This window comes from Xenopus laevis, chromosome 9_10L (genome assembly GCF_017654675.1).
Source record: "Xenopus laevis strain J_2021 chromosome 9_10L, Xenopus_laevis_v10.1, whole genome shotgun sequence".
In the NCBI taxonomy this organism is placed as follows: domain Eukaryota; kingdom Metazoa; phylum Chordata; class Amphibia; order Anura; family Pipidae; genus Xenopus; species Xenopus laevis.
Genome location: NC_054387.1, coordinates 47199789 through 47218133, shown reverse-complemented (window position 1 = coordinate 47218133; position 18345 = coordinate 47199789). Strand labels below are relative to the sequence as shown.

Here is an 18345-nt window from a genome sequence, read left to right as displayed (position 1 = left end):
AAATGCAAGTTGACTCAGGAGTGAGAACAGAGAACAAGGGATAAACTGAAGAACCCTATATAAAAACACTCGCTGTGCAGGGAGGCTCTGTACCACATAGATGCCTCCAATTTGTAAATGCACTTATGTATGAACAGCTGCCTTTTAATTCACGTCTGACTCTTCCTCTCCTGCAGGATCAAGTAGATCACCTTGTTGCCTTAAAGATCAAGGCATGCTCTCTAAACTCCAAGCTGCCACTCCCGGAACGCAAGAAAATCATTCAGGATCTGGAAAGTGAGACCCCGCAGATAAAGCTGCTTTATATAACTCCTGAGATGGCAGCCTCCGCATCCTTCCAGCCAATCCTGGCGCAGCTTCTCTCTCGTAGCCTCCTGTCTTACCTTATTATAGATGAAGCGCACTGCGTCTCGGAGTGGGGACACGACTTCCGACCTGATTACATGCGCTTAGGCTCCTTGCGTTCCCGCATTCCTCATACACCTTGTGTGGCACTGACAGCCACGGCCACCAAGCAGGTCCAGGATGACATTGTTGCCTCACTGAAATTGCGTCAACCGGTTTCCACGTTCAAAACACCATGTTTTCGTTCCAACCTGTTTTATGATGTGCAGTTGAAAGACTTGATAGGTGATGCTTATGGGAACCTAAAGGAATTTTGCCTGAAGGCCCTAGGAACGAAAACTCCACAAGGGGTAAGTTGAAGTGTCTCGTAGGCCATTAAATTCCTTTCCTCTTTTCCGAAGTGCTTAACACTCTAGATGAAATCATGGAGGTGCAACTTCCCAGAATGCAAGAAGCCTGCTTATTTGGAATTGGGCTCAGTGATGCACTTACATTTCTACAAAGCATCTTTATTAAAGAATGTTTATTTATTGATAAAAATACTTATTACACACAGGTGGAAAGACCCCTTGCCTCCCACTACCCCATATTGGATCTCAGCGATTAAACACCTCTGTGCTATAGAAACCATAATTTACAAATCCAGAAGTAGTACCAAAAAATCTGGAGAAAATGGCTAGATTGGGCTACATAAAACATTATGCTAATTCTTACCTAAATAATCTAACTGTTGATTAAGTCTTTTGCTACATAGAACACCTGATATCACCCTGAAAACGACTATGGAACTTACTGTTGTAACAATCATTATAACTACTGTAATGCCTCTGCTGATGTGTTTCAATAAAAATTGCCTGAAAAAAAAATTGTTTCCTTTTTTACTCTTGATATTGTTCTCCTTAGCAGCCACTTGAATACTTGTCCTCATCTCTTGCTTTTTGCCTAGCTTTTTATTATTGCCAGCATTCAAAGTGTGTTTTAGAGCATTGATCTTTGACTAGTGATTCTTCAGCGTCACAATTCACAACCACAGCCAACAGTTGTAAGTGTTGTGTGATGGTCGTTGTAGTAGTATAGCAGAGCCAAAGGTGGAACATTGCTGCTTGAGACTAAAAGTGAAAGTACTGGTCGGATCAGTTCTGCAGAGATTTTTAGGCTCATGTTGTGCTTTCTTTTTTCACACAGGGCTTCCCAGGCTGTGGGATAGTGTACTGCCGCACCAGAGACTCATGTGAGGAGGTGGCAGTGCAGCTCACTCAGAGAGGTGTCTTTTCAAAGGCCTATCATGCGGGTGAGTTTTGCTTCAATACCATTATACAGATGTAAATGTAGATTACAGGAGAATTATCTAAACCAGCTACCATACAAGAAGTAACATAGTAACATACATAGTAACATAGTAAGTAAGGTTGAAAAAAGACACATGTCCATCGAGTTCAACCTTTTTTTTTTTTTTGTTTATTAACTACCTATCTGCCAGTTGATCCAGAGGAAGGCAAAAAACCCATCTGAAGCCTCTCCAATTTGCCTTAGAGGGGGAAAAATTCCTTCCTGACTCCAAAATGGCAATCGGACTAGTCCCTGGATCAACTTGGACTATGAGCTATTTCCCATAACCCTGTATTCCCTTACTTGCTAAAAAGCCATCCAACCCCTTCTTAAAGCTATCTAATGTATCAGCCTGTACAACTGATTCAGGGAGAGAATTCCACATCTTCACAGCTCTCACTGTAAAAAACCCCTTCCGAATATTTAGGCGGAACCTCTTTTCTTCTAATCGGAATGGGTGACCTCGTGTCAGCTGGAAAGACCTACTGGTAAATAAAGCATTAGAGAGATTGTTATATGATCCCCTTATATATTTATACATAGTCATCATATCACCCCTTAAGCGCCTCTTCTCCAGCGTGAACATCCCCAATTTGGCCAGTCTTTCTTCATAGCTAAGATTTTCAATACCTTTTACCAGCTTAGTTGCCCAGTCATGGCACATGCTTGTATAGGGAAGTCAAATCAGATGGTTTAAAGCTCATTGATTTCTTATGCTATGCAACAGCCCCTTCCTGCTATAGGCCTGAGATTCTAACTATCTTTATAACAGAGAATTCTGTCACAGTGGCACCGATCCCCATTGTAAGCACCAGTCCTGCCTTGCTTTATGTCTGAGATTCTAGCTATCTTTATTATAGAACGGGGTGTAACTACAGAGGAAACAGACTCTGCGGCTGCAGGGGGGCCCAGGTGATATAGGTGCCCATGAGGCCCAAATTAATGTGTAATTTTAATAAATATTGGTAAAACAGGACAACATCTGGAAATTGTGGGGGCCCTAAAATTATTTTGCTGTGGGCCCAGTAACATTTAGTTACTCCACTGTATAGAGCATTCTATCACAGTGGCACAGATCCTATCTAATCTTCATTGAAAGCAGCAGTCCTGCACTGCTTTATGGCTGAGATTCTAGCTATCTTTATATCAGAGTATTCTCTCACTGTGGAAACAACTTATACCTTCTCTAGGTGAGAACCATTATTTACAAGGCAGAAATCAGCAAAAAGGTTAATTTCCTCCTTTTCTTCTTCAGGTCTCAAAGCTGGAGACAGAGTCGCTGTTCAGAATGAGTGGATGGATGGGATTGTACCAGTTATCGTAGCTACAATCAGCTTTGGGATGGGAGTGGACAAAGCTAATGTAAGGTGAGACAATTTTATTCTACTCCACATGTTGATTCCTGTGACTCATACACACACAAAAAAGGGGAAAAGCCTATGCTACCTACCAGAACAAGCATTTACTAGGGTACTTGTATTGGTGTAGGTGTTTTATCCTTTAGAGGAGAACTAAACCCCCCATGGTGATAAGTCCCCACTGGCCCCCCTCCCTTCCTCCCCCTATACAGTTTTACCCCTGAATTCTGTCCCCTCTATCAATAGCGACCGCACATGCAGATTGAGAGCCATCTTCTTCTCTTCGGTAATCTTCATGTCTTCTTCCTCCCCTTCGGCAATTTCTGTTATTTTTCGGCGCACGCGCAGTTAACCAGAAGTTTGCTCCAACTGCGCATGCGCCAATACGCTGCTCACTTCACGAAGATTACCGAAGAGAAGAAGATAGAGCCCATGAGCTCCGCTGCGCCCCCTCTGCATATGCGGTCGCTATTTTTAGAGGGGACAGAATTCAGGGGTAAGACTTTGGGGTTTAATTCTCCTTCAATAGCAAAGAAACATAATTTCTGGTAAAATAAACAGCAGCCCCTTTTTGCATTATGGCAGGAATTCAGATTATACACTCTAGAACAGAACAATACTCAAACAAGGCAATGGCACAGCACTGTTAAATCATGTATAAATATTAAATTGGGGTTTTATATTTGGCAGCGCCACTTCAATATTGTGAAATGTAAGGGCTCTTCCACACAGGCATTTAACCTGCATTCCCAGCAGTGACATTTTTGTGAATGCCATCGCATTGGAACTGACCCCTGCCCTCCCTTTGGGGAGAAAAACAGCATGCACAACTTTCATGTGTGTAGAGACCGCACCAAGAAACCTCTAGAACAAGCTGGCAGCCTATTTGCTTATGTATGCGTCTTCCTGACCATTACTTAAATTACTAAAAATTGGCAATACGGTATATCTATTTTTTTCCGAGCAGTGTAGTATGTACACATGATGGGCTCTTCGTTTAAATATTTATAGTATCTTAGAGGAAGCAAGCTTCAAGTGTGTAGCTCAGTGATTCTTAAGCTAGGAGCCAAGACCCATATTGAGTCCCAGTGATATTTATCGTGGGTCTCTGTGACCCTTTTTATTCGGCCACTACAATTAAATAAGTTTCATAATTTTAAAGCAATTCTTTTGGGTCTTGAAGCTGAATCCCAAACTGATTCAGCTTCAAGGAAAACCCTGTCTTAAGCTTTCCTGCTGAAGGGAAGACGCTTTATAAAGCGTCACAATCCCTTAAAGTGTTCCGCTATTCCTAATGGCCACTAGGTGTCACTGTAATGTAATGGGATGCAGTAGTCCATCCTACTTCTCAAGTGTGGTTAGCAGTTTCTGTATGTCCGTGCCCAATACATTTAGTGAGGAATGAGTACTGATGTGACTTCCTTGGTATTAACACTTTTACTACCAGATGATTTTCATACATTTTTGGTATTACTGAAGAATAGTTTCTAACACTATTTAACACTGTGTAAAAAAGAAAATGTGCATGCCAGTAACCATATTGCGAAGCCCTGAGTAGCAGTTGAGGAAAAACTGAGCAACAGAGAATCTGCTCTTTCTTGATTTAGAATTACCAGGGCTGAATTGATTTGCTGTTTTTTTCCTTGCAGGTTTGTGGCTCACTGGAACGTTGCTAAGTCACTGGCAGGCTATTATCAGGAGTCTGGAAGGGCTGGAAGGGATGGCAAGCAAGCTTTTTGCCGTTTATACTACTCCAGAACTGACCGTGACCAAGTTGCCTTCTTGATCAAGAAGGAAATTGCACAGGCCCAGGTTGGTGGAGCAGGAAAGAGGGGCTGTACTTCTAGGACAGTGGTCTCATCAGATCTCCTCTGCACAATAGAATGGTAGAATGTGGATTCCTCTTGGCTTTCTTTTACTCTTATATAAAGCTGGATGACAGACCACCACAAAAAAAGTTTCACTACACCATTAGAGCACACATATCAGTTCCCATTAGACATTACAGGAGGGTGAACTTTGCAGAGATAACGCCATGCCTTATTGACTAGATATTTTCTGTCCTATCAGAACTTTTATTTTGCCTCAGCTGTGACACAGAGGTCAATAATCCATCTCTCTGCTTATTAGTAGATGTGGCTGTTTTGTTACTCTGTTATCTTCTTGACATTATTTTCACTGCTTCCTTTTACCAATTATTAGGCCAAGAGAGGAGATTCCAAGGCATCTGACAAAGCGTCTATGGCTGGCTTTGATGCCATGGTGTCCTTCTGCGAGGATACAGGGTAAGTTATATTGTTTTCCTTAGACTGAATTGCAAATTATAAACTGCCTTCCATGACACGACTAAGTATACTAAAACATAGATATACTGTATGGAACTTATCATGTTATTCTCTTTGTATAATACATAGAGGTAGGTATGGGAGTCATTATGTTGATGTTTATAATACAGAGGTGTAGAAATGAGAGTTATGGTGTTAGTATGTATAATACAGAGAGGTTGCTATGGCAATTATAGTGTCCGTTTATATCATGCAAACACGTGTAACATTTGATGATGCTGCTGTTTTACAGGTGTAACTGGCATATAAAAGCTGTATTGCAGTGTCTGTGTAGTGTTAATATAAATACTCGGCATCCTGAGCATGGGCACTGCCCTAAACAAGTTTTAACCTGTCTAAAGCAACTGGGTTTTATATTTCAGGCAAGGTCTTTTTTTAGCTCCCCTATGTCCCAATGAGAATGAGACATCTCCCTTTTTTCTGATTGGCCAGACTACTTTTTTCTCTATTCTACTGGGACACACCAAGGGGCCTATTTATCATGCAATGTAAAACACTGGAGAAAAACATCACTGATGCCTATAGCAACCAATCAGCAATTAGATTTCAACAGTCACCTACAAGTTAGAAAACAAAAGCTAAGATTTGATTGGTTGTTATGGGCAACATCACCGGTGATGTTTTTCTCCACTGATTTACTCATGATCACATGATAAATAGCCTCCTAAGTGTTCTGTTAGTTTGGTTCTCTTCACTTTATGGCAGTTGGACATTCTATATTGGTATAACAGTACAGGAAATTGCCCCCCATGTATTTCTGAGATTCACCGTGAGATGCAGGGGAAGAATGGGTTGTGAGAAGTAAATACCTCTCACCTCTTTTCATTGTGGCTTTTTGGACTCTTTGTTCCCTGAAAACCTTTGAATTATCTTCCTGTGTCAGGTGATCTATTCTTTGATAATGTCATAGTTCCCTGTACAGTGTTCAATGACTCTCAGTCTTCCTGGCACCAAGCAAGATCACCTCCTTCTAACCTATAACCAATCAGAAGTATGATTTTCTCTTTTAACAAGGTGAGAATAATTAAAGTAAGCATGTTGTGCTGCGGTTGCTAAAGGTTACATAAATAGGGCTAGATTTGTTTATAAATCAGTGTTTTGTATAAGCTGAGACTTGTTGTGCCTGTAGAATTCATCACAAAGTGCCATGTATAATTAAAATTACTGTACCTGTCAATGAGAAATGCTCAGGTTCTCCAGGGAAAGTTTTGTTTATAGAGGTGCAAGGAAGTTGTGGTATCTGAGAGATATGCTGTTTATTACCAGGCTTGTAGGTTATCACCTTTCTCTGAATGTCATAGTCAGCAGTTCTAGGGTTAACTGACTGTACAGGAAGTGCATGCACAGTTAGGGTCACTGACACTGACTTTCGAAGAGAGCTGTTGAGCTGAAAATTTGGTATTAACAGTCTAAAACTAAAGGAAAGAATATGGTGTGACTGTCTCTTTCCTATTTTGTAATACTTTACCAATGTCCCACATAATACTGTGCTTAAACAATGGCATAGAGTTTCATGACAATATGAATGAACGTTTATTGGTGGTTATTTTGATGCAGGAATCCAGAGGTGTGTTCTTATCCTTTACACCACTAGCAGGCTGGTATATTCCTAAGTGCATGTTGGGTTCTGCTCTGGTGCTGGTCATAGATTGGGTAGAAGATCCACAGGGAAAAGCAACAGTATCGCGATAGATGAAAATATAGAAATATATTTAGTTACGGCTCTTAAATTAGCACAAAATGTTAGAAAAGCTATAGGTACTATCTATCACTGCAACCTAGAAAAAAGTAAACAAGGACTATTAATAAATTTAGATGCAGATAAAGCATTCGACAGGATCTCAAACACATATATACAAAGACTTCTAAAGTTTCAACATTTTGGAATACACCTGCTTAATCTGTTCAAAGCATTATAAAACTCCCCCCAAACTTTCCTCACGGTCAATGGCTATAACTCAGAAACACTTTAAAATTGAACAGGGGACTAGGCAGGGCTGCCCCTTTCACCTGTATTGTTTAATATTGCATTTGATCCCTTAATAAAAAATTGACTCCTAAATAAAACATTTACAGGCATCCCTCTAGGACAGTGATCCCCAACCAGTAGCTCGCGAGCAACATGTTGCTCTCCAACCCCTTGGATGTTGCTCCCAGTGGCATCAAAGCAGGTGATTATTTTTAAATTCCAGGCTTGGAGGCAAGTTTTAGTTGCATATAAACCAGTTGTACTGCAAAACAGAGTCTCAATGTTGGTTGACAATCCCCATAGGGGCTATTAAAGGCCAATCACAGCCCTTATTTGGCACCCCAAGAACATTTTTCATACTAGTGTTGCTCCCCATCTCCTTTTACTTCTGAATGTTGCTCACGGGTTCTAAAGGTTGGGGATCCCTGCTCTAGGACATAGCAGACATAATAAACAGCAGGATGTCGTCCGCAAAGGCTGTTATCTTAACAATCCTCGGACAGATACTGACCACGATATTAGAAACAACAGAACTGTTCAGCACTTTCGCAGGCTTTCAAACCAATCTAAATAAATCAGAAGCAATGGAAGTAGGGGATCAGGGTAGAACAAATAAAAGTATTGATTCTCCTTTTAAGACAATCCTACATAACATACCAATATATGTAATGCATAATACATTTCCCTGACTTTACACCATTTTTTTTGGTCCCCTGAAAAATGTAAAATGGGGGTTCTACTGTACATAAAGTAGAGTAACAGCAGGAGGAGGTTGTGCACAACAAAATGTCACTAGTATAGAATCTATGTTTATACATCCTATTTCAGTCTAGGGGAAAGCTGCTTCGTTCCATAGTGGCAGGAGAGGGGGGTGAGGTGCAAAAATATATAAAATATTATAGATATTTCTATCTATACAGATATATAGAGTGAGACAGAGGGTTATTATAGACAGAGAGGTGAGTGTGGGAGTAATTGAGCAGAATGAGAAGGGAAAGGGTATAAGAGGAGAGTGAATAGAGTGAGGACATGGATAGGTGGGGGATACAATGAAGCAGCAGGGCAAGGAACTGTAGGGGTCAATGTGCTTTATCACCCACCCACCAAAAAACACACACACACAACGCCATCCCTGACAAAAATGCCGGCGCTAATCACATGCGGCAATTCGTTTTCCGAAGTCGCCTCAAACTTCGGGTGACTTCGGAAAATGAATCACTGCGTGTGATTAGCACCGGCGTTTTTTTCATTTTAGCCGGCGCAGAGTCAGGGAAGGCGTTTGGGGAAGCTGCTTTAGCATAAGGAGATTCTCTACTGTGTTCGCCACACAGTTGAAGAGCAGGAAGTGTCTCAAAGACTGCTGCTTAAGCAGTAGAATAGGCATTGGGATGGTCCATTATTTGAAGGGGTGCTGACCTGACAAGATTTCTTACATTCTCATTGGTAACTTTAATAAATGTGTTCAGATGGTTATTGGTATGGCACATTTAACCAATCAAGTGTTGCGGTGTCACTGGATGGGCGGGATTGTATGTTTTACATTTTGTAACTTTATTGTTAAATGTTGTATGGTAAAGCATCTTAAGAAAGGTTCAAGACCACGAACCGAAACGTCGATGCGGATGCATTGCATAATATATGCTAATAAATAATTGATTCTTAACACGGTAAGGGAATATCCTTTATTATGAAGTACAAGTCCAGGGAGGGGGGGTTGCAGGGGGGGTTGCCCTCCCTTGCCCCTATCTGTGGACGCCCATGAGATTAAACACTCCCCATATAAGCTATTTACAGGATTTACAGAACCGGCTGTTCTGTTTGAATGGGTCACACAGTATTACTGAAACACTTACCTGTCATTTAAATGTGTCACATGATAAAGCTGGACCAATGAAAGCATCCCACGCCAACCCACCTATTACACTTCATGGTGAATAATAAAATTCATGCCATTGGGAAGACCTGTGCTCCAACCTTGGCCACTGGTAGCCTGAGGCTTCTTTCCCACACCCCAAGTTAATAATGACTGAGCCATTCGCACCAACACAGAGCTTGTAAAATACGTTTATTTACAGCTATTTGGTTTCAATGATATGTATGTGCATAGAGAACAGTGAGTAACACGTCCCAGCCTTAGTATATGTTACAATATACATTCACTTGTCTCATAGGAGCTAAAGCCGCAATGTGCTTTTATCCCCCTTCAGTATTGAGGATCTTTATCATATATCAGTTGGTAGGAAGAGGTAGAGATAGGCTTGTGGCTACGTGTTTGGCATATAGATATAGCAGGCCTATCGAACTGACATGTGGCCCTCCAACAGATTTTATGGCCCCTTTTTTCCAAAGATATATATATTCATAAGAAATGAACAGCAGGCGGCACTGTTGTTTCATTATATTAGTGTAAAAACCGATAATATCTTGAAAATGATATAAATTGCAGAAGTGCTTAAAAGAGCCCTCTGGAAGAAACCCTCTCATTAATTTGCATTGAGAGTTTACATTTCCTTTAAAAAAACAGCAGGCCTGCAGAATAACTCCAAACCCCAAACATTGGTTCTCTTCGTTATACTGCCATATCGTAAAGATATGTTTTTAGGTGAACTTCTTCTTTGATACTTAAAATTATGATATTAAATGAAGATGTGCATGCATAGTATGAGCACTATACCCCCTCCCCTATTCAGCCTCCAGTAATACGCCACGGCTTTAGATTGATGGCACACACCCCATGCTGCCAACATTGACATGGTCAGGCCTTTCCCACTGAAGTCAGTAGGAGGCTGAACTTTTAGCCGGTGCCCATATCTGCCTCATAATGCCACCTGCCCATTCTCATCTCATGTTCTTTGGTACTCAGCATCATTCTATTTCAGAAATGTCCAATCTGCAGCCTTCCAGCATTTCCCGGGAGCCAACACAAACCATTTTCTTCATTTAGATTTGTTTTTTAACATCCAGGGGGCTTTTTTGTGAGCATACAGGTACGCCTTTCTCATGTTGGACCCAGTTTACTACTTTGTCTATAGAGCATCATTTTGGACATACACTCTATATGCCTTACTACCATCAGCTATAGAGAGACAGTTGCAGGGGGTATGATTTCTATAATTGCCCCACACATGTTTTTTCTCCTGTCCTGATGCTTGTTATGGAATTCATGGTGGCACAGATCCCTGGTTGAATTCACAGACACAGCCTTCTGTACAATGGCTAGGAGGACACTCACACAACACCCGCTGGCTGCACTCTTGCAAGTCTGTGCTTCTTAGTGTGTCCATTACAGCAGGAGTAGCAGCACGCCAGAGACATCATCAGCAACACAGCACCTGTACGAGCAGAAACAGTGATCATTACATGTACCTAAATCTGTCATCCTTTGTAAATTGCAATCATAATAAGTATTCTCCTGTAATAAGCACAATTCAGCAGGAACAGTCCCCTAAGTTTGCTCATAGCTTGTACAGAGAGATGCCATAAAACTATGGCAGCATATTTATTCCTCTGTACTAAGCACAATTCAGCAGGAATAGCCCCTAAGTTTGCTCATAGCCTGTACAGAGACATACCATAAAACTATGGCAGCATAGGTATTCCATTGTACTAAGCACAATTCAGCAGGAACAGCCCCTAAATGTGCTCATAGCCTGTACAGAGAAATACCATAAAACTATGGAAGCATAGGTATTCCCCTGTACTAAGCACAATTCAGCAGGGACAGCCCCTAAGTTTGCTCATAGTATTCCCTTGTACTAAGCACAATTCAGCAGGAGCAGCCCCTAAGTTTGCTCATAATATTCCCTTGTACTAAGCACAATTCAGCAGCTCATAGCATGTACAGAGAGATACAGTACCATAAAACTATTCTGGTATATGTATTCCCTTGTACTAAGCACAATTCAGCAGGAACAGCCCCCAACCTTTGCTCATAGTCTGTACAGAGAGATTCCATAAAACTATGGCAGCATAAGTATTCCCCTGTACTAAGCACAATTCAGCAGGAACAGCCCCTAAATTTGCTCATAGTCTGTACAGAGAAATACCATAAAACGATGGCAGTATAAATATTCCCCTGTACTAAGCACAATTCAGCAGGGACATTCAGGAACATTTCTGATAATTTCTTTCTTCTTACCAATGAATATAAGGAGGATGGCAAATGCTAGAATTTGAGAAGTGTCTGCCCTTGGCAAGTCCTTGAGTTTAACCAGAAGCCTTTGCCCCACATTCTCCATCTCCCTCAGCAGATCATTGCCCGACATGGCAGAACTTGACCGTGTCACCAACCTGTACAGAATACAATGGGACATTTATTTATTTGTAGGAGCAACACTTCAAAGTGTGTGGTTTATTTTCTATAAACCAGCCGCGGAAAGCATGTTGCCCTTCAGCTTTGGATGGAATTCAGCTCCCACAAACAACCCAACGACTGTTTAACTTTATTAGTTGCAGTATAACTTCTCACCAGCTGCAGCCAAGGCAGCTATACAGGATAAATATGTTTGTGAGATGAAATATCTGGATTCGCTGTGAACCACAGAATAGCAAGAACAGTATGTTATAGTTGCTTGGTGTTTTGCTGCCATAGTTGTGCGCCCCGAGCAACCGAGTCATTTATTAATCCGTACTGATGGGTAATTGTGGGGCAGCGCCTGCAAGCTACCAGCTTCCTTTGCAGCTCTGATCATTGTGAAAGAGGGCACTTGCAGGCAAACACACAGAAGTTGGGAGAATGCCATAGTCTGTGATATTGGTGTTATGCTGCATGGATGAACAATCTGCCTGTTGTTAGGTGCTGGGTATCTCTCTGTGTAAGTGCCCACAATGCCTTATTAATGTGGGTTGTGCTCTCTAATTGCCATGTACCCATGAGTCACCCTATTGTGTGTGTGTGTGTGTGTGTCTCTGCCTCTCTCCCTGTGTGTGTTGCTGTCTCCTTCCCCAGTATGTCTGTTTTCTCTCCTGCGTGAATCTCGCTTCATCCCTTCCATATGTTTTCTATCCGGTCTCCTGCCAGAAGGGGCCTAGTTGGCTGCTTTGCATCTGTTTTTCTAGTCCCAATGTCCTTGCACAGCTACAGCTCTCTGGAACTACTCATAGACAATGTAATGAAATGGCACCACCAACGGCTGCCATGTGGCATGTGGCAGAGAGTGCCCGTAGGTCCCGCTGCTCTATTCCAGCATTTGTCAGTAGTCAGAGGTGGATACCAGCCCTTTGCACTAGTAGGTGGTGGTGCATACTAGGCCACATGACTAATATCATTCAGCTGACTATTTGCAGGTGCCAGGGATGATATTCAGGTTGCAGTGTATGTCTTTAAGTAAGGATGGATATGTGTAGTTAATGGTGGATAGTTAGTCATGGCATTTGTTTGCAATCTAGAAACATGGTGCAGCGGATTTCTAATTGCCAGGGTGTAGCAAGGCGGCAGTGGGGATTTAAAGATTGTCTGGATGCTATTGGACTGCAGATAAGGGCAGCACTTTACATGGCCCTTCAGCCTGCAGCCCTGCAAATGTGCACCATTGTACTGCAGCTGTTGTGCTCCATGCACTGCACAAGGGTAACAGTAAAATGGGAGTGTGTTCTTTGCCAATGTCTATTGTGTCTGTGCCTTTTATTCAGTGTTTATGGCACCCACTCCTGCCATAAAGTCATGAGATTCCGCTTGGAGTCGTTTTCCCATCCTCTTGTCAGACCCTTGCAGGTACAGCCTTTTGTCAGGCACCCCCATAGTCTATAACAAAAATAACACACTCACCCCAAATCTCACCCTAACTGGCTTTCAGGCTGGGCCCCCTTAGCTCATAACAAGGTTACAGATATAAGAAACATTGGGGTAACAATCACCCTGCTATAGTTCCAGTGGTACCCAGGGCACAAATAAACACTTACCCCAAATCTCACCCTAACTGGTCTGTGGGCTAGGCCCCTAGCTTATAACAAGGTTACATATATAAGAAAAGGCTGGTGTATGAGCCATTCAGCCATAGTTAGAGTGAATAGAGTAAAAGTGAATCATTTCCCCCAGTTATCTAACTGTCATCCAAGCCGGGTTTCAGGTGCATCTAGGCATTTTCTTCAGTTTCCTATGAAGAGGCCATAGGAAACTGGACTGAAGACCAGTGCCTTCAGACTGAGCCCTCCCATATAGCTAGAAGATCAGGCACAGAATCCGGTTGAGCAGTGCCATAGAGCCTACAGGCTTAAATCCAAATTGCCTTGCTCTTCAACCTTGCCAGAAACAAACACAAAGGCACAACAACCCAGTTAAGTGACTCAGCCTGTAAAACAAAGATCCCAAGCCCAATAAAATGACTCATTATTTTGGGAGAATCACTGGCTTTGCTTTAAATCTTTAAGCATCTCATATGCAGCTGAACTATAACTCCCAGCATCCTCGGAGTGCCATCAGCATCAGCTTTCACAGAGCTGAATTTTGGGGGAACTTCTTTCCAGTGCAGTGGGGAAGTAAAGAATTTCCAGCTTTTTTTCTGGAAGAAAGTGAGGAGAAGGTACTTGAACTTTGACATTATGAACATAATGAGGCAGGACAGTGTTTGGGAAGGGACTTTAACTTAACGGGGTGGTTCACCTTTAAGTTAACATTTAGTATGTTATATAATGGCCAATTCTAGGCAACTTTTCAATTGTTCATTTTTTTTTTTTTATAATTTTTGAATTATTTGCTTTTTTCTTCTGATTCTTTTCAGCTTTCAAAAGGGGGGGGGGCGGGTCACTGACCCCATCTAAACTCAAATGCTCTGTAAGGCTACAAATGTATTGTTATTGCTACTTTTTATTACTCATCTTTCTATTCGGGTCCTCTCCTATTCAAATTCCAGTTTCTTATTCAAATCAATGCATGGTTTCTAGGGTAATTTGAGCCCTACCAACCAGATTGCTAAAATTCCAAACTGGAGAGCTGCTGAGTAAAAAGCTAAATAACTCAAAAACCGCAAATAATAAAAAATGAAAACCAATTGCAAATTGTATCAGATTATCCCTCTCTACATCAAACCAACAGTTAATTTAAAGGGGAACAACCCCTTTAAGCTAATGGCACACTGAATGTTTTGACCACCTCTGCCCTCTGGTAGAGAACAGTATACACCACTCTCCACCTGTCGCTACTCTTTATACCAGTAAAGTGCCCTACATGGAGCATGATAGGTCAGCACACTCACACTTGCAGTTCGGCTTTTATCTGGCATAGCAGCTGTTAGCTTGTGGGTTTGTTTAATATGTTTGTGTGTGACAGATAAAGGGTCGTTTCTGCTGTGACATAATCCTGCGTAGAAATGCTTACCTAAAAATACACAGTCATCTTTCCTCTGACTCTCAGTCCTGGGTGTGTGTGTAATCACAGGAAAGCTCATATGAGAGATGTAGTTGTGTTGCCTGGTGGCACTGTTCTGTTACAGTCTATGAGAAAGACTTGCAGGCACAACAGGACAGATTCAGTACTGCAAGCTATACATCTATCAAACCCATTTGCCATTTCAGCCTGAGCAAAGCACTGCCAGGCTGAGAGTATTTTTTTTTTTTTTTTTTTTTTTTTTTAGTTTTAAAATCTTGGTGTATTATTTGTAAGAGGCAATACTTTACCTTTAATAAAGGAATGTCCAGTCCATAGCCATAGAACTACAACTTTCAGAATCTGCTGACAACCACAAAGTGGCCATTGCTAATAAGCAATGTTGTGCACAAGCCTTCATCGCCCAGATGTTATTTAACTACAACTCCCAGCATGCCCCAACAACCTTAAGATAGCAACAGAATGCAGTGAAAGACTTACCCTTGAATTCACGTCCCGTGCTGCTTTTTCTCCCTTGTAGCCCCACGCAGCCCCAGCTGTTGCCTGCTCTGTTGTGACAGCGGGCTCTTACCCCAAACTCACACTCGCAGTTGTCTTGGCAATGGGAGGTTTTAAGTTTCAGTCCATCCTGCAAGGGGAGGGGGCAGAAGCATTTGGGCTGAGCATGGAACAGGGGGTGGGTGTGAGTAGGAGACGGGGGGGGGGGGGGGGACAACAGCTGCTGCCTGGATGCCCTGCCAATACCCTGTTGCTGGGGCTTGTATAGTAAACAGACTGCACAGGAATGCCATTTAACTGATGCCTCTGCCATGCCAAGTGTATCACTGTCTGCTTGGAATGCATGCCACCTTCATTCATTCATTCATTCACTCCCTGCCACCCTCTTTTATTCTGCACCACCACCTTCCAGGCAGGGTGAGGAAACAGTCTATATAGGGTCCTTTTGTAGCCCTAGGCATGTGTGTTGCCCTCACTGATGCCATGTAACACGTGCAAATAGAATAATGGGTAAGTGGAAGGGCCATTTAGACTGTAAGCCTTATGGGGCAGGGACCTCAATCCTTTTGTCTCCGTGATAATAAGCACTTAATATGTATTGTAACTATACTTTATATGTATGTGTATTGTATTTTTATACTTATTTGTACTAATTATTGTAATGACCCCCTGTTTCTCTTCCAAATGTATTGTTCTGCTGTACAGTGCTTTGCCCTCAAGGACAAATAAAAATATACATACATACATACATGTAACAAGTAGTTTATATTAGACGTTCCTTATATCCAGGGCTGGAATTAGGGACATTTTCTAGGGTGCAACTATTTTTGGAAAAGGGGGTGCAATTCCAGAACATATGTTTATTGTAGTATACACCAGATCCTTGTCTCTTCAGCCTCCCTGTGTCCCCAGCACTAAAGCTTGGCCATACACGGGCTGATAAAAGCTGCTGACAGAATGTGTCTGCGGCTTATTGGCCCACGTGTGGGGCCCTCCGACTGGCTTCCCCAATCGATATCTGTCCGAGAGTCGGCCAGATGTCGATCTGGCAGGGCTAAAAATCCTGTTGGATCACGGCCGCATCTTTTTATTGATGTGGACAGGCGATGACCGCTTGCATGCCATAAATTATTATCTGATCGTTGGGCCCTAGGGCCCACGATCCGATAAGCACAATATCACCCACCTCAAGGTGGGCATATTGGGGAGAGATCCGCTCATTTTGTGAAATCACCAAACGAGCACATCTCTATGTGTATGGCCACCTTTACTCTTCCAGGCAGGGACAGTCTGGTACAAAAAGTTTATTTGCAGAACTTCATATATTGATATATTTTCTCCTTCACTGATTCAGTTAAGCCACGTGACACGTTTAGATATAATAATGTGTAAATGGGTGGTCTTTCTTTAAGAGGAGGCGGAGTTGCCATTGGAACGAGCGCTCACATAAGGTGATTTCTTCTTCAGCAAAATTCACCTTTAATTTGCCCTTGTCAGAAAGCTGGTGCGAGAATGTAATGTATCAGAATGGGCTGACTGGGCTCCATAAGTGCCGTATCATTGTCTGCAGCGGCATAACTAGATATTACTGAGCCCCACAGGAAGGTGTTTTTCAGGCTCCCAATGTCTAGAGGTTGACCTGTTTTACCAATATGTACTGAAATTGTACATGAATTCTCGTGGGCCCCTATACTTACTGCCCTCCCCTGAAGCCCCAGGGTCTGCTTCCTCTGTAGTTACACCCCAGATTGTCTGTATCTGGACAAGACTGCACAGCCCTACTAAACGCACCAGGTTTTAGCAGTAGTATGGCGCCCAAGCTTACTGCCAGCACACAGAAGGTTCTTGTCTGCTTAATGGCAGCCTGCTTGTGAAAGGAGTTTTTCTTTAGGCTCCGAGCTGAGTGTCAGAACCCGACTCTGTTGAGGATCAGCCATGAAAGGCATCTTTGTCATGTCCTACAGGAACAGCGGCTTAGCCAGGGTGGGTGATCTCCTTACCAGGGGGAGTTAAGGGCAGCTCCCACGCCTGTTATGTTACTTTGCTAAGTTATAGGCCAGAGAAAATGCACTGATTTATCACAGAGTCCAAAGGCACAGCCAGGTGCATTTCTGCTAAAGCAGTGGATTCGTGGAACTGATTCTCAAAAGAGGTGAACGGCAGAATTCATGACATTCTTTGACCTGTTCCCTACCATTCCTCACAGCAACCTTGTGTCTTGGTACTGGACCACCACAGATGCTAATTTGTTAGGTGCCCCAGTGACATTAATCACTTATCCGATACCCCAGGCCGAATAAAAATCACACAGGCCTGTATGTCACTTGTACATATTATATGGGAAAGTACCTCAATATTGATCTATTTGCAGACTGGGCCGGTTTGTTATGTAACGGAACACCAGGCAGTTTAATATGCCAGTAGAGAAAATTCCACTGCCACCTACCTAATACCATTAACTACAATGGTAAATGCTCTTGTAGTCAGTAGTATTATCTGCCTGTGTTCATGGATCTCAATGGGGTCTTTGAACTGGTGGAGAAAATGCCATGTAATTTTGGCCTTATCCAGCTTCTTATTAGAGGACTGGTGCCTATTTTTGTCCTACCCTTGTACTGTAAATAGAGTAGAGATCAGCTCACTATATGTTGAGAGATCGGCTCACTATATGTTACAGAAGTAGAACTCCCAGTTGGGATGCCAGGAATTAGAGTTCTGCTAAAGTATACGCACATTAGAAGTAGTTCTTTCATTATACAGGGCAATTAATATTTATAGAATTCTCACACAGTTTGTTGTCTTGTTGTGTTAGGTGCCGCCACGCTCTCATAGCTGCCTATTTTGGGGATGAGAAACCGCAGTGTAACAAATCCTGCGACAGCTGCAAGAACCCGCTCGCAGTCAAACACCAGCTGGAACAACTGGAGGGCCTGCTCCAAAGTGGGAGAAGCAGAACCTGTATCGAGAAGCCTGCAGGACCGAAGGGACCATTTGGTTTTGACCCAAATCTTTATGAAGGAGGCAGGAAGGGTTATGGGTTTGCCAGGTGAGGAGACAGCCTAGCCCAGCATGCATTGAACTAGTCCATGATGTACATGCCTCACTCAGAATAGTCCTCCAAATGCCTTGCAAAATTAAGTTACAAACAGCCACATAAACCGACCATCGCCCCCCAAC

General features: G+C 42.5%; 2 protein-coding genes across 2 annotated transcripts in view; one reads left to right on the top strand and one right to left on the bottom strand.

Annotated features, from left to right (window-relative positions):
- recql5.L (RecQ helicase-like 5 L homeolog) overlaps window positions 1-18345 on the top strand; it is a 35092-nt gene that overhangs the window by 5905 nt on the left and 10842 nt on the right. Inside the window, exons 4-9 of the mRNA XM_018235327.2 lie at window positions 177-695; window positions 1531-1636; window positions 2930-3041; window positions 4682-4844; window positions 5235-5317; window positions 17981-18214. Coding sequence (XP_018090816.1) covers window positions 177-695; window positions 1531-1636; window positions 2930-3041; window positions 4682-4844; window positions 5235-5317; window positions 17981-18214 — 1217 coding nt within the window. The remainder of the gene's footprint in view (window positions 1-176; window positions 696-1530; window positions 1637-2929; window positions 3042-4681; window positions 4845-5234; window positions 5318-17980; window positions 18215-18345) is intronic.
- On the bottom strand, window positions 9391-15276 carry LOC108701117 (small integral membrane protein 5). The gene is made up of 3 exons (XM_018235329.2): window positions 15151-15276; window positions 11485-11636; window positions 9391-10678 (listed from the first exon to the last, which is right to left on the bottom strand). Exons 2-3 carry the CDS (start codon window positions 11609-11611, stop codon window positions 10575-10577), a joined length of 231 nt encoding a protein of 76 aa, XP_018090818.1. The 5' UTR covers window positions 11612-11636; window positions 15151-15276; the 3' UTR covers window positions 9391-10574.